The 17,251-nt window shown below is 23.2% G+C and overlaps 2 protein-coding genes across 6 annotated transcripts; both read right to left on the reverse strand.

The window, feature by feature from the left end:
• Positions 1 to 551: 551 nt before the first annotated feature.
• On the reverse strand, positions 552 to 6,316 carry LOC112596931 (putative tricarboxylate transport protein, mitochondrial). Its single transcript, XM_025342810.1, has 5 exons — positions 6,153 to 6,316; positions 2,665 to 2,872; positions 2,367 to 2,587; positions 1,140 to 1,434; positions 552 to 981 (listed from the first exon to the last, which is right to left on the reverse strand). The coding sequence occupies exons 1-5, from the start codon at positions 6,262 to 6,264 to the stop codon at positions 873 to 875; spliced, it is 945 nt and encodes a 314-aa protein (XP_025198595.1). The 5' UTR covers positions 6,265 to 6,316; the 3' UTR covers positions 552 to 872.
• Positions 6,317 to 11,898: 5,582 nt separating this feature from the next.
• Positions 11,899 to 16,407, reverse strand: LOC112596937 (equilibrative nucleoside transporter 1). Of its 5 annotated transcripts, none has more exons than XM_025342818.1 (11): positions 16,106 to 16,407; positions 14,862 to 15,017; positions 14,516 to 14,597; positions 14,127 to 14,299; positions 13,898 to 14,043; positions 13,583 to 13,815; positions 12,887 to 13,015; positions 12,591 to 12,702; positions 12,428 to 12,513; positions 12,115 to 12,314; positions 11,924 to 12,035 (listed from the first exon to the last, which is right to left on the reverse strand). In XM_025342818.1, exons 2-11 carry the CDS (start codon positions 14,996 to 14,998, stop codon positions 11,924 to 11,926), a joined length of 1,410 nt encoding a protein of 469 aa, XP_025198603.1. In that variant the 5' UTR covers positions 14,999 to 15,017; positions 16,106 to 16,407. The 5 variants fall into 5 exon arrangements, with proteins under 5 accessions (XP_025198605.1, XP_025198603.1, XP_025198602.1 ...); XM_025342817.1 differs by having other exon boundaries at positions 16,103 to 16,407; XM_025342819.1 differs by lacking the exon at positions 16,106 to 16,407 and adding an exon at positions 15,980 to 16,077.
• Between the last annotated feature and the right edge of the window lie 844 nt (positions 16,408 to 17,251).

The raw sequence follows: 17,251 nt of genomic DNA on the forward strand, positions 1-17,251 counted from the left end.
TTTTTTAACAATAATCAATATACAGCAGTTTATAAATTTAAACAATTATGGCAAAATGAGTATGAAATATAATTCATATTATTATGTAACATTCAAAATGTAAATCATCTATAAAATTATATTTTTAGACTAGATTAAATAGTTTAGATGTGTTTTCATAATTCTGAGTATATAAAAAATATTTAGATAGATCTTGTTTTTGATAATAATAAAGGTAAAAACACAATACATCTACTTATTGTCATAAACCTTAATAAAATGGCAAATATTATTCTTGGTTAATCCATTGTTAATTTACAGTTCCCATAAAAAAAATGAATAACACTAAATCTTAAGTACTAACAGGCAAATAAACAAACCCCAACAATTTAAATATTCTGAACACAAAGAAAAAACTATATCTCAAAAAAAAAAAATAATAATATATATATAGATCTAAATATATTATATAATATAAAACACAAATATTTTAATGGATTAATGAAAAACTAAAATAAACAATTAATAATTTTTTAACTAAAAAAAAAAACATAAAAACAATTTTAATAATTATTACAAAAAATGTGTGCGTCTTATTCATTTTGGAATGTAAAAATTTCCAATAAAAATAATTTACTTTGTACCAGATAATTTATTATAAAAATAACAGCACTTAAATAATTTTAATTTTTCATTCTAATTTTAAAATTTGAGTAATAAAAAAACATTTAAAAAGTACAGTTGACAGAATATTGATTAATGTATCGATAATTAGGTGAAAAATATGTGCAGTAAACTGGGATTATCCAGAAAAAGGATCAAGTTACACAGTGTTCCTTTTAGTTTTACTATTATTTTTGTATAGTTGTTGATTTTTTTTTTTATTAGGTAACTCAAGGCCATACTTTTTTGAAGAGATCCATGAATGAATCATAAATCATGAAAGTTATACCAACATCCAAACACACTCTGCTAAGCCGAGGCACAGTTCCTTTGTAAAACCTAAACAATAATATAAAATTACTTAAAATAAATAGAAAACCATTATTTATTTATTTATTTTATATACAAAAATATTTATCAATAAATTATATTTTATAATTTTAAATACATAAATTAAATTGAATTATAGATAAAATAAAAATTAAATTAATTCTTACGCTGTAGGTCCTTCTTTTTTCCATATTTGAAGCATGCAATCAACTGTGCTCTTATACTTTTTAGCTTCTAATCCTTGCATACGTGTCTTAACAACATCCAATGGTGTATTACCATAAACACTGGCAGCACCTGCTACCATACCAAAAACTCCAACTAATAGTTTAGGTACTGGTTTGTTAGGATCATCTCCCTTGTAAAGATTTTTTAATGCACCCATTACATAAAATCTAATTGCTTGGTTAGTACCTTGTTTCAATATAGTTGGCATTAATCCTTGATAAACACCACTAATACCTATAAAATTTAATAAAATATTTATTTTCTTAAACATTTTTTAAGTTTTTATTTTTATAATACTATAGATATAGATATTATCAGAAAAAACTCCAAATATTATTATCTAATATCATTTATTCTCTCAATAAAATCAAAATATACACTAAACATGTGATGGGTTATAAGTTATAACATTAATTTGATTTTAAATTGTAACAGATAATGAAGCAATAAAAAAAGCAAAGATTAGGTTAAGTAAGTCTTTAAGGGTTTTAAATATTTTAATATATATCTAAATATTAAATTATCAAATGTGAAATCTTACCACCTATTACAAGTACCTAGTAATAAAATATGTGATTAACTTATCTTATTTGGAGTTTTTAGTAAAAAGAATAAACCAAACTTTCAACAGCAAAAATTAAAAAAAAATTAATTTGTCATTTTATGAATATCAATAATTTCTATATAAAAGTGAAGTATACTTATTACAAGAAAAGTCAATATTATTAAACTCAAAAAAATTATAAATTTAAGTTCCATTTTGGTTTTTATATATTATTTCTGTGTAGTTAAAATAGTTTTTAAAACTAATAATCATACTTTTGTTAGTTTTGACCTACAATTTTAAGTTCTATTAATAAAATTTCACACATATTAATGAGTAATGACCATTAAACAAATTCAGTTGACCCATAAAAACTTTCTAGCTTATTCTTCTTTGAACAGTTAAAAATTGAATCATTGATTCGAATAATCATATTTTGAATTAAGTGGAATATCAATTGTGACAGATGTATTAGCCCCTGTATAAGCAATATCACTTTTCATTAATAAGACAGTACTATAAAATATATATAATAATTTATCCTTTTAAAAAAGCAATATCATGTATATTAACTTAAGTTCATGATAATAACAGTTTAATATAATTTTATTTTGTTACTAACCTTGTTCTTTGATGATAATACTGGTCCCATGGAAAAAACCTTTGAACCTAGGTTTTTCTAGCCGTTGATCATTAATAAATTTCACTTTCACGGTTTCCATTGGGGTGACTGCGAGTATGGCTTCAGACACGCCTGCACCAAGACCGCACAACACTCTTTGAGTAGCTGTTAATTCTCCATTGCCTCCAATTTGAGTGCTAAGAGCTTCAAATGCACCAAACCTATTCATAGTATTATATTATTAAAATAAACTGTATAGATAGCTAAGTATTAATTTTAATTTTTTTTTTAATTTTACCTAACAGCTGATTTTGGAATAGATCCATAAAGTAACACACTAAGCCCACGATATAAACCAAATATACCATGGCTTTTTACAGTTTTCTTAACGCAATCCAATATACCATTATATTTTCTAGCACCAGCTTTTTCATCGAGTTGAATTTGTGTTTTTACATATTCAGTTGGATATGTAATACATATTTCTATACCTCCAGTAATTCCACCTTTAAAATAAATAATTAAATAAAAAATTATTTAAATATGATGAATTAAAAATAAATGACTAAATATTTTGTAAAATAATAGCAGCTTATAAATTACTTATCTAAAAATATATTTAATAATTGAAAATAATGGTAAAACAATTGTATATCACTCAATAAATAGAAACTACTAACTGAAGATAAAAATAGTTGTTTATTATTTTTTTTTTTTTTTATTTAATACATAATATAAAGTCCAATTTATTTGGGATTCGTCTTTTAAATAATCCATTTTATTTTTCAAAAATAAATATGTAACTATGATTATTTTTATTATGGTTTAAAAATTGCTTAAAAATTTAATTTACTAACTTAAAAAAAATAAATAAATAATATTTAGCTTAAGTTAAAATTATAATATTGTTTTAATATTATTGAGCATTAAAATTAAAATAAATAAATAATTAAACATTTAAAATGTACATTTATTTTGATTGTGTGAATTTTGTTTATAAAGAAAAAAATTAGTTTGTTTTTAAATAAATATAATTAAATATTATAATAAATTACAAAAATATATAATTATTATTTTTCTTATATTTCTGAAACTTATCTTATATAAGCTTCAATCAAAGTTAGACTCGAAAAAAATTGTGAACTTAATTATAATATAATATTTACAAATATGTACACCATTAACAATAATTATTTTGATATTATGCAGACATATTTTGATGTATAAATAGTTAAATATATTGGCATGTAAGATCATTTTTTAAAAATAATTGAAATTAAAATTGGTTTGTTTAAGATGGTACCTATCATTAGTACCTACTTAAAAATATACAATGATTATGTAAATTGATTTTTAGAATTTCGTGCAGTATGTAATCTACCACATAATTCTGAATGTAATACTTTAATCTACTGTGTACTATGTAACACATTAAATTAATTATTTTGGTCAATTTTAAAAATGAAAATTTTGCAAAAAATACATGGGACGATTTTCCTAAATGTTATATACTCATTTGATTGAAGTCTGGCATAGATCAATACATAAATCTAATGACTTTTTATCAATTTCGTTTAGGTAAGATATTTATTAAGTTTACAGTTTGATTAAAAAATTAGAATCATTTTATTTAAAAAAATTTAATGAATACTATAGAATACATACTTTATTTTATTAACATTTTAATTTATTTTCATTAATTTCATGATTAATTTTATAATAATTTCTATTTGTATTATATAATACTGTTTCTTAAAGATTGTAAAATATAATACATGGTAGTAAACCACAAATGAATTATGATTGGTTAAGTGATATATGTTTATCTTGTAGTAGCTCGTATATTACAAAAATGCTGTTTTTTAAACTAAAATTAGGAATTCATTATTACCTACATAAATCAGATACCTAATTATAAAGTCAATACCTAATAAGAATGAATTAGGTAATGAAATGTGTGAAATATAATTCAAGGTCAAAAAGTATATGCTCTCATTGATCTCAATGACCTTTGTAAACACTATATAACTTTAAAATATGATGCTTATCTAGTAACTAAATTTTTAATTTTTAAAGCATTATCTATATTGACTATATTTTATATAATTATCAATAATATATAATATATACTTAAAGTTCATAACTAAAAATAAATGATATCAAGTAACAATACAAATTACAAATTCAGAAAAATATAACTATTTATATTCAATAATATAAAACAATATATTTACTATTAAATTATAACTAAAATTTTAACTTATATTTATTTTCCATAAAATATATATTCTGATGTTTAAGAGAATGTCATACCCATACCAACACATGTTATCTTTATTTCTAAGACAAAACATCAGAACTATAATAAAATGTATGCAAATCCAAAGCAATAAATATAAGCTCTAGATTAGAAATAGAATTAGTAGGTAATATAAACCTAACCTATAATTAAATGTAAGGAATAAAAAAACCTTATATAATTTACAAATATAAGTAATGTTTAAATTTCATTAAATGGCATAAGGTCAATGATATGTTTTGATATTAACTTTAAAATCTGCTATTATGAGTTTACAAAGAATAACATTTCTATGTTAGATTAGGCATATAAAAGAAAAAATGCACAAATAACAAATATTTATATTTTAGTTTTTTTATAACACATCTATACATATTGGTTGATTACTAATTAAAAATCATTTAAATAGGTACAATTAAAATATAATATAAGTAATGAAAATTATAAGCATTACAACTAATAATAGGTATAACTAATTTATACCTACATAAGCCGGTGCTAATATTCTTTTATTGATTACAGTTTTATGATCAATAATTTTATAGTTTTGTGGTAGGTTTATACATACTATATAAATACTCATTACTTAGTCAGTATTTTCAAAACAGTTTTGATTAATTTTAATAAAGTAGATATTGTTAAATAAAAATTACTAGAAAAAATCGAAGTACGAATCATTTAATTTAAACACATGATATTCTAACAGCTATGTCAATAAATATTTAACCAAAATCTAAAATATTAGGATTAATTTATAGAACCAATTATAGATCACTACATTATGTTTTAGAGATCTCAGTATCGATTTATTAAATGTTTAGTGATTGTTCATGTAATCCAACACAAGGATTTCTTCAATAAAAGAGAACTACATGTGAAAGAGTTAACACATTAAATTATAAAACTACTTTAAATAGTTTATGCTATTTACAAATATTTGTAAATACAGAAAACCTTGAAAAAATGTATTTTTTTTGTTCCTTACCCCATTACACTATCAAAAATCAAACTTTATATTGAATATATTATTTCAAATATTTTAGAAAATATTCTAAAACATTTTACTGTAAACAGTGCATTATAAATGATAAAATAACACAAAATAATGGTTTAACCTTCAATCCATTTTATTGATCTTATATATTATTGATGTCTAACATAACTTGCTACTTAGCTTATGCTTATGAGTAGTGATAGCTAATAGGTAATATTTTATCGAGATATATTTTATATTTTCAGAATAAATATCATCTATACTAAACTAGCATACATCCAGTATCTTTGATGCACTTTTATTAAGTATTTTAATCTTTAAATGTTGAAAAAAGTTAAATATAAATCATAATTTTTTAATTTTCTGAGTAAAAGTATATAAAACAATTAACACATAGCAAATAAAAAAGATTAAAGGATTTAAACAATATTAAATTGTAATCTTCTTAATATAGGTTTTATATAATAGCAGTAACATTTAAATAACATCTTACCAGCAACGATGCCCTTCAGACCCTTGTTAGATCCACCAGCTGGTGCAGCAGCTCCATACGTTGTCATCCAGGGTCTGTAGAAAGGGCTTACAAGTTTATTTTTTCCGTCCATTATGTTAATAATAATAATTTATTATTTATATAATTTAATTTAATGTGTAAAATAAATAATTTAAAATAACTACAAAAAGTGTACCGATAATTAATGTGTTTTTAAAATAATAATTGCTGAATAAAAATCTTTTTTTAAATTAGGAAAAATAAATAATTAATCAATTAAAACTCAACAACCTAGACAGCAACTATGCATAACCATGCTACTTCAAGACGCGACTATTCTATACTCTATAATGCTAAACCCTATAGTTGCGACTTGCCATTAGTCAACGCCGTGTGTGGTTATCTCGAACGAAAACGTTAATGAATTATGATAACAGACCGGTCGAACAGCTGCTGGTTCGTTTCACCACATAGCTCACAATGTCACTGGAAAGTGGAAAAACTTGTCTGTGCGTTCGTAATTATTTAAATCACAACTAATGTATAATATGAATAATACCATTATATTCATTATTATTATAAATTATAATATTAAAATAAATAATTGGTAATTATTATGTTGATATGCTGTTACTTATTGATATTTTAGGTACTTTTTACTTGTGTAGTTCAGTAGTTGTATGATAGGGTATCTCTACCTAGTCAGTGGCCGGCATTTTTCAAATTTCAATCATTAAAAATAATACCGATCATAATACTAAATGAACGGACACATGCTTTAGTTGTGGACGAATTATATAGGTCAATATTTTAACATACCTAACAATTACAGACAAGAGTTTTGTCGTCATAATACTTATTGCGTACAGAGTTTTTTTTTTTAATAAAAACCACGGAAGTTTCCGTTCACCACTTTTTCAGAACTTGAGACAAGCTACCAAAACAAATGGTAGGTGGGGTTAAAAATATTTGTGTCTTGCAAAAGAGTAATCGTTATTTTTAAAATAATTGTGAATGTTTTTTTATTCATAGATTATCATCATTAATTATCTATTTATCGTCTTAGGTTTTATAGATTTTGTGGCAAAATTGTTTTTGAAACAATCTGTTCATCCATAATATCAAACAGTAATTTCCTAACGTTCACAATCGTTATATCAAAAATAATAATTGAAAATTTGTTCGCAATTAGTATGTTATATTTATATCTGCAGTTCGTATGTTACCCCTTTTTAGATTTCGCCCGCAACTCGCATGGTTTTTGTCACTTTTTCCGCAATTAGACAACACCGATATGAACCTATTATTTATTCTGTGGGTCTGCAGCTATGACAGACTGCCCTTGAAAATGTCCGGTCGGCATGGCTATATTATCCAGCAATGGCATCAAATAAAATAGTAACTAACATAACAAAATTTATTCTAATTCAAAAAAATAAAATAAAAATGTTATAATGTCAATAATAACAATAAAAAATCATAAAAATATGATTATTTTCAAAAATATAGTTTCTGTAACGATCTTAAAGTTTAAATTATGAAAAAAAAACATATTTTTAAAAACGTTAATAGCTTTTGGAATAATTAATGTCATATAACATGTTAATTGAATTTCTATTGGTAAAATAGGAAAATTAAATAACTACAATTAGGTACTGAATATAGATTTTTTCCGGTATCAAATATTAAGTATTATTATTTACAATAATTGGTAATTGATATCAACTTTATGTTTATAACCATACAACTATTACAACTTATATAATTTTAATAATTTCTTTGAATAATTTTGGGGGGAGGGGCTTAACCCCTCCACCTGTATGCGACAGTACATCTACTAACTCTTGTGATGGAAAACGGTTGAATAATAAATTGTTTTCTTGTTTAGGTACTCAACTTACAACACAACATAACAAAACGAGTCACAAATTAATATGGATTGTCTGACCTCCGAATAACTATATAGGTAATCCTGTTCATTAATATTATACGATATACCTGAATTAAATATTAATAAAATGGTAAATAAACTGGTAAATATTAAAAATATGGTACATACTTGGTGTTTTAACTATCAATTATTAGCTTATAAATATATTATACAATACAGTTTTGTTTGAATAATTATTTTCTAACTTGGTAATATAAATAAAGTGATAATTATATTATAACTACACTACAGGAATACGAGACAACAATTGTAATTAAGATCTCTGATCTATACTTAATCATTGTTGCAACACGAAAAAAATGACTTATATTTTTATTAAAAATAATGTATTTTATATTTGAATAGTCAACAATTTAATATTTTAAATACATACAAATTTACAATATATATCATAGTGTTACATTGCCTCTAAATAATATTTATAATTATCATTTTATATAATGTACATACAAATTATAATTTGTTCGAAATAAAATATATTTAAATCGGTTTATTTTAGAAAAAAATATGAATATACAATGTATATTAATTGATTATTAAATAACTTGGTACAAATGTTAATCCATTAAGTCGGAAGTTATTTTTAAAAAAAAAGTAACTCGTTACCTATATAAATTAATGAAAAGTTATTTAACTTTTTAGTTCGGTAATACCAAGCCTTGTTTCGTATAATATAATAATATATAGGTACCTACCTAGGTATCTATTTAATATGCTAGTGTCTAATATTTAAATAATACAGATTATGTACATTAGTCACTAATATACACAATAAACATAAATCATAAACCATAGATACTTGAACTTGAGTTTTGTTTCCAAATCAATAGCATAAATGTATGACATTAATATAATAAAATTAATATTCCATTTAAATATTTTAAGTGGTAGGTATTTATAGGAAAAAACCTAATTAATAATTTTACATTACCTACCACTCATTTCGCACACAAACACACAGTCATGAATTCACGAGTAGGTATATTATCATAATAGTAAATATATAAATTTATAGTATAGAATGTTAGAATGTTTTTTTTTGATAGTAATGTGTTAAAACTTATAAGGAAAACTATAGTCTATATAGTTTGACAATTGCCCTGTCTGATTATTTTAGCCGATGTTTCGATAGGCTGGTTGCTAATGATTAAAACTCCCTACTTTAAAAAATTATACACAGGATTCTGTGAACCTTAAGAATTATTTTCTTAATAATGATTTCTATATTTTAGTAATAGGTAAATAGTATTTTGAATAGTTCTATTTGTTTTATTTTTTAATAACTAGAATATTTGTAGACGCTGGATGTATGGGGAAGCACCAGTACCTATATAAAATGTCTTCCTATTACCTAGGATAAGTATGAAGTGGACTGTGGAGCGTGACAACTGACATTGTATGCCGGAATATAAAATATTCAACAGTATAAATGTATTATATACTAATATTATAATCCTATATAATTTTATATTTTATTAATAAAACTGTCTATTTTTAATTTTTTTTATTATTATTATTCCAATGCATCATGCATCAACTAACACAGTGAAAATTCTAAAAATCAAACAATCATTTTAAAATCTTCATCTGTGGACTGTGATTTTTATAACCTCTGATATTAGGTATTTAATATTTTTCACTTCTTCAATTATGTACTTATATAATAGTAGAAATAAGTCGTGTTTAGTAATAAATTAATCAATTTGTTCAGCCCTTCTAAAAAAATTTAAAATTATGATATTAATTATATATTATGCCATCGATGTAGAAACTGTATATTATATTTTTATTCGACGCTCTTTGTCTTAATATTTTTTATAATAGACTATTTGTATTGATAATAAACGGTAAGTAATACAAATAAAATGATTTAAGATTTCAATGTTGTATTGAAATAAAAATGTAGGTAACTTAAAATTATGTTGTAAATGGAAAAAGTTGTTTAATTTTTTAATTGGCCCTTGGTTTTCTATTAAAAACTTAAACAATGCCGATAGATAGCTAATGTATACCTATCCTAAAGTGTTTTAAACAATTTACAATAAAATGCTAAAATTATAGTAGGTCATAAATATAATAATAAATAATAAAATCATAAAAATAATATTATTACATATATATATATATATAATATTAATATATTTATTTTTGATGTTTTATTTTATACCTTCGCCTGTGTGTATTTTTGTCTATAAATTTCTCGGAACAATTCATATCAATCATATCTATACACACCACACGGTCGATATGGGTATAGCCGGTATAGGTGCAAGTAACTGAAATCCAGGTGGCCGGCCGCTATGTTGCACAGTACGTATTAATTAGCGAATAATTGAAATTATTAATTAGTCCAATTAAACGCAATATTTTTTAAAATCCTTTTTTGTTGCTCGGTGAAAGTATTAGAGGAACCACTATACTAAATTTCAAGTCCGTAGGTTGAGTAGTTTTTAAGATAAGCGATCATAGAGTGAGTACATTATTAATATATAATATTAGTACCACGATTCATCTGGCACGAGAGGCACGTTCTGTGCACACACTTAAATAGGTAATATTATTGTGAGTATTCACTATTCATTATGAATTACTATCATGTTAAAAGTAATTAGTTAGTAAACAGTATAGTTTTTACTCACTATATTTTCTTTACAAGTATTTTTTTTAAATTTCATTCATCAATACAATAGGTGTTTTATTAAAAGTTTAAATTTCATGGAAATCAATTAAAAAATTGCTTATTATTTTTGAATTAAGTTGTGATTTTAAATTCTGAATGTGATGAATTCACTAATGATCATCGAGTGATAAATGTAACACATACTTTCTTCCTTTATTACATGATATAATTTTAAAAATGTCTTGTATATTTTGAACTGCTTATATACTTTTAATATTTTCAATTTTATTTTTTTATAAATTAGCTTCTTAGCCGAAATGATTAAATGCATAAAAATATATTAAAAAAATCTTTACGAGTTTTTATTATAGTTATTTAAAATTAATTATGATAACTGATAAGTATGATTTTTTCATTCACACCTGAAATTAAATTTTTTTTAAATTATTTTAATAATGAAAATTATTTTATAATTAAAATTTATAAATACTATCATCATTGCTTTATATAATTTAATATAGGTTTTTTATAAGTAATTTAAATTGAAACCAACAAATTTAAAAATATGTATACACAATTTTTCATAGATACTTTAAGTTTAAATTTGGAAGGAACTAAATATTTAGATGAATAGTGAATCGAAAATACAAATTAACTAACTGGCATAAACAGGGATTAATAATCAGGAAAATAGTTATTTATGTAACAAAAATGCTCTTTTAAAATTAAAAATGATTTCTTTTAGATTATTCTAAACACTTGAATCTATTACTAAAACAATTTTTTTTATTTGGTAAATAAATAAATAAACTGTATTCTTGTTATTATCAAATATTTAATAAAGATATAAATATTAAATACATTTTTGATTATTTTTCAGTACATTATATCATATAATTTCATAGAAATCATTAAAAATATTTTAGTTATTATACACATAAGAATACAATTGAAAAATATTTTCAATAGTTACAACTCAGTAAGTAAACTGAGAAAGCTTAGCAGTCATGAAATAGCTGAAATTTATTTTTACAATTATTTTGTTCATAAAAAAATTAATATGCTAAATATATATAAAATTATAAGCATAATATAGTTGTTAAACTTATAAGTAAATAACATAATTTAATATATTTAAATTTAAAACTATCAAACAATATATAAAATAAAGTACTCGTAGTTTTAATTTTTTTAATATTTTTATAGTAAATTAACCATGCCAAAACTTATCAATGAACCTGTAGAAATACCAATACCAAGAAATGTAATCATCAAAGAACTCGCAGTTTCCTGTTCATGTTTGTCAACAAAGCTAAAAGTAAAAAAAATTGTTTGACTAATATAAAATACAATTAATTACTTTAAAAGTTTCAAAAATGGTTAATACTTACTAGGGGATAGACGTCATTGTGATGTTAGAAACTATGCCATTGGTAAAACCAAAAATTGACATAATAACTGCATACAATTGATCATTGTTTATTAAGACTGGTAAATAATACCGAGGCTTAGCATTACAGAGCATCATCAAAGGAATAAAAATAGTTCTTAAAGCAGATAATATTGCAGCTGGCCAACTACTATTGACTGGCTGTAATATTACAATAATTAATAACTAATAAACATATATGTTAATAATTAATTTCTTCATAAATTACTCCAAATATAAATATACTTGGTTAATACAAATAAATTAGTATTTACCATTTTTATGAGGTTTGACATAACTCTCCCTAAGAAATCACACGTACTGAAAAGTAAATACGCTATCACTGGCAAAAAATATGTATCTAAACATATAAACATAAATATTAATAAAGTGATTTATACTGATTAATTAATATAAATTAAGGTTTTAAATATTTACCTGTCCAGGCAGTGTGTTCTTTGTTTACTGAAGTTATTAATACTGTAACTGCTGGATAAACAGACATAGTGACTAAAAAATTGTAAAAAGTGCTTAAGCCCAATTTCCATATCTATTAAAATTAAAAACAAATATCAAACATGTTTATATAATATTAATAATTTTAGTAAAAATTTTATAATTTGTTCTATACTAATCCCAACAATAATTAATTAAAATATTGTTGAGTTTGTGTTTAGTTTTTATGGCTTAGAATTTTAGAAATTCTATAAAAGTTATTATATAAAAATATTTACCTTTTTTAAAACTGCGTATGTATTAACAGTTAAGATTTGTTCATTACCAAGTAAAGCATATTGTGTAGAAGATGAACGCCTAATCCATGCATTTGCAGGTATGTCTTGAACATAATACTTATAAATATTCTAAAAAAATGAATTTTTTTTTAAATAATTAATGTAAAATAAAACAAAACTTTTAGATAATTCTAGTATTTGTTTTATTTGCTGCCTACAAAAATTATATAACGCGCATGATTGAAAAACATCATAGACTTATATTACAATCTAAGTTATAAAGGTTAAACATGAAATATATTTGCAATATTTTATTACTAGATACATGTGTCAATGTGTGAAATAACATAAAGAACAAACTTATAACAAAAGTCAGAAGGATAGTTGTAATTTATAAAGTATATATAATAGGATATATTAAAATATACTATTTTAAATAATCATTAAGAGACTAAAATGGTAATTTTTTGAGACTATTTATTAATTATGATATTTATAACAATAATCTAAGAAAAATAATAGTTTTCATTTTAATTTAATTATATTAAAATGATAAATTTAACTATTTATTAATATAGGATTTATCAAATCTAGACCTAGTAGGTAGCATAAAAATCATAATTATATGTTAACATTTTTAAACTTTTAAGTGTAATCAATTTTAAATTAAACTATGGTGTATTAATATATACTTACTGTTTTAATTAAAATAGTGTATAACACTAGAGAGATCAAGATGAATATATCAGCAAACAAAAAATAAACAAAGGCACTATGGACAGATGATGCACCCCACCACAAAGCCAATATTTGAGCTAATGCAGCGACAATCCCTCCCAATGCTTGACCACATACAGTTGCTGTCATGTAGCCACTGTCAAAAAAGCTAACTAAATTGAACACAGCACCTTGCATTATAGAACTCCCTACTAAAAAAATAAACAAGTTTTATTAAAATTTTTACAATTTTACTTCAATAAAAGTAATACTAGTTATGTTAACTGAACTTACTGTTTAAAAAAATGACTGTTCCTAAAGTAATCATGAAGAACAATACTTGCCATGAATCAGAATCCAAATTAACTAAAATAGTGGTAATTGTGAACAAAATAAGCATTAACATCAATGAACTGATCATTCGAAAATGTATTGACATCCTAAAAATAATTACATTTATTTTAGCTTTTAGTTATTTACATAGTCTACATAATAAATGTTACTATATTATTTTAATTCTTACTTTTTAGCTAAATATGTATTTAATAATAAAATTAGTGAACTAGGAACAGATGCAGCAATGGTAAGAAAAGAAGTGAAATTAGCTTGAAGTCTTGAATGATCATTATTGTCGTTTGGCAAGAGAAAAATCAGTTGGGTTTCATTTGGTAAATTTCGTAATTTATACATCCAATACTTGAAATTAAAACAAAACAGAAATATGATTAAGTATATGTGCATTGAATAAGTAAGTTAATGTAAAAAATGTATAACCTAAATCCATACAATTATAAAATAAAATACTAAAAAAGCAAAAATAAAACTTATTTTTAATTTAATTTGCTTCATACCCTAATCTTAGATGAATATATGATACAACGAGCACTAAAGATAAAAAATTATAAAACTTACATCATTTGCAGTCATAAAAAAGTACCAAGGAAGTAGAAGACAAGTGCCAAGTACATAAAATATTAAAAATCCGAAATTGTACCTGAAAAATAAAATGTAATAAATATTAAGTATTATAATATTAGTTTATTTACAAATGTCTATTTGAGTGTAATTACTTTTTAAACTTATAACATACATATTTCATTATTTGTTAGTAATGTGCAATACATTTATCAAAAAAAAAGTTTCATAATTTCTAATTTAAGTAACTTATGTAAATATTAATATTTTAACAGACTATTTAAAACTTTAATGAACAATTTTAGGTTTTAAAAATTGTATTTCATACAAAAATGTATTTTACCGGTCTGGTGGTTTTGTTAAGACAGTATCACATTCATTTACAATTATATCATCCACATTTTTATCCAATACTTCTGGAAGCCCAAATAATCTATTGTTAGCAGTATCAGCAAATACAAGAGGATCCTGTTCATCCATTTTTGATACACTTTAATAACTAGAAAATTATTTAAACATATTAATTTATCAATATGTTTATTATACAATATAATCATACAATTACTGAAAACAATAACCATAATATTTATTAGACCCATTGTATTGAAACTTGTTCAAATATGCAACAAGTATATGATGATTAGACAAGTATAATAACTATATCACTAATATAAATTTAGATACTTATATTATTGAAGAATTAAAAATACAAATTTATTATAATAAATGAGATTACTTACTGACTATTTACTAGAAGAAAAAACCAAATGCATCATAAAGCTAATTAATGTTCATATTGTTAAAATTAATCATATGATACTAATATTTATTTCATGCAAATTAAAAATAATTAAACTGGTCAAATGCCAATTAAAATGTTCTAAGGCAATAATAATTTAAAATCAATAATAATTGTTATGGTCGTTGTCCACAGCCCATTACTAGTGTTTGGGCTTATTTTAGACTACCTACTTAAATAGGTACTATACAACTTGTATAGTAATACAAAAAATGGTATTAAAAAAAACTAAAATACCTAATAAATTTTATACAAAAATATTAGTGTTTAATATTAATGTATTATGTTATAAATTTTTATTTAATATTTATTGATAACTGAGAAATTATTATATTGCGTTCAAACATGAACACACACTTGTAACAAATAATAGCAATAACAATAGAATTATAAAATATTTTAAAGATTGTAATTATTATTTATTATTATTATTATATAATACTATAAGATAAGAGTACATATTTGATATTATAGCAGTATTATCAGTTATCACGGATCGTAGTCTATTGTATACATAAAATTATAATATTATGTCTAGGTATTATGGTATGCAGAAAAATAAGTAACATTGCAGATTAATATAATTCTTCTATTAATAGAATATTTTATTAAATAATCAATGATAATACCAAAACAATAAAAATAGTTTCGATAATTCTTACCTAACCGTTTTTTAGGTCATATGTCTACTGGCTATTTCAATACTATCGTAATAAATAAAAAGATAGATAAATAGTAATTACATACACAAAATATATAGATAATTCAATCTATGAACTACTTACTACCCTTATAAATTTTATCGAAATCTATTGGTGATGAGTCATGAGTATGACTGATGGTTCATTGATTCATGATTGTTCGAGTGTGAAGCACTGCAGTGATTGTGACGTGCGCCTTGAAACAAGTCAACCTAACCTTCCCTGCGTTAGGCTGCGTACAATATATAGTGATTACTGATTTTTATTCTTAATAGAATTGTTAGATCTTTAACCATAAATAAATGTTGCACGGAATATACATAGGCATCCTACGAAAAAGTTCCCAATATCAGTGTAGGTACTGCGAAGTGCAAATATCTGTCATTTGTTGAAGTACCTACCCAACTGTCTACTGTCCAGCAACATGCCAATATATTTTATTGATTTGGTACCTAATATATAGGTGCTTTTAACAACAGCCAACCATTAATGATAAGAAGTAATTGAAGAAATTTAATCTATTCTGTGATTGAAGTAGCCGGATGCAGTATTGACTTTTTTTATGGAAGGAGAGCAAGATAGACATTTGTCTCCCGTGGCTCTATCTGATTTTAATAGCAGCCCGATCGATTCCCTGATGGGTTTACGTCCAGTTAACGTTTAACAATTTATGATTGGTAATAAAACATGCTTATTTTTACAATATTTTAAGGAAATAATAAATAATGTACTGGGAATGAAAAATTTTTTCACTTTAATAAATTGGATAATTAATAGTTGGAATATTTATTATTTAATTGTATATAATATAGATCTATGGGGACGTGCATATAAGTAATTGGTATGTTTATGTTGTAATGTTGTACTGTTGTGTGAAAAAGAAGAAATATATTATTGTGTATACAATTGGATTATAGTATTTTTAAGTTGTCTATTTGGGTTAATCAAAACTTTTACTCGTCTCTATTGAAAACTGAAATTATATTATCTGAATATCGGGAAGAAAATGCTAATAATTTTATCAACTAACAACTTGACCAGATTACTGTTCCATTTGATTTGTACTTATCTAATTTTAAAAGACTTAATTATTGAATTTTAGTATTTTTATACCTTCGTTAATTTTATTAACTATCTCACATTAAATTATACCATTGGTTTTTAAATGTACTAGTATATACTATAACTTTATTCTAAAATTATTAATCAATGATTTAATAATTGTTGTTCAAA

The sequence above is a fragment of the Melanaphis sacchari genome, unplaced genomic scaffold (genome assembly GCF_002803265.2).
Source record: "Melanaphis sacchari strain LSU unplaced genomic scaffold, SCAv2.0 Contig36_pilon_pilon, whole genome shotgun sequence".
Lineage (NCBI taxonomy): Eukaryota > Metazoa > Arthropoda > Insecta > Hemiptera > Aphididae > Melanaphis > Melanaphis sacchari.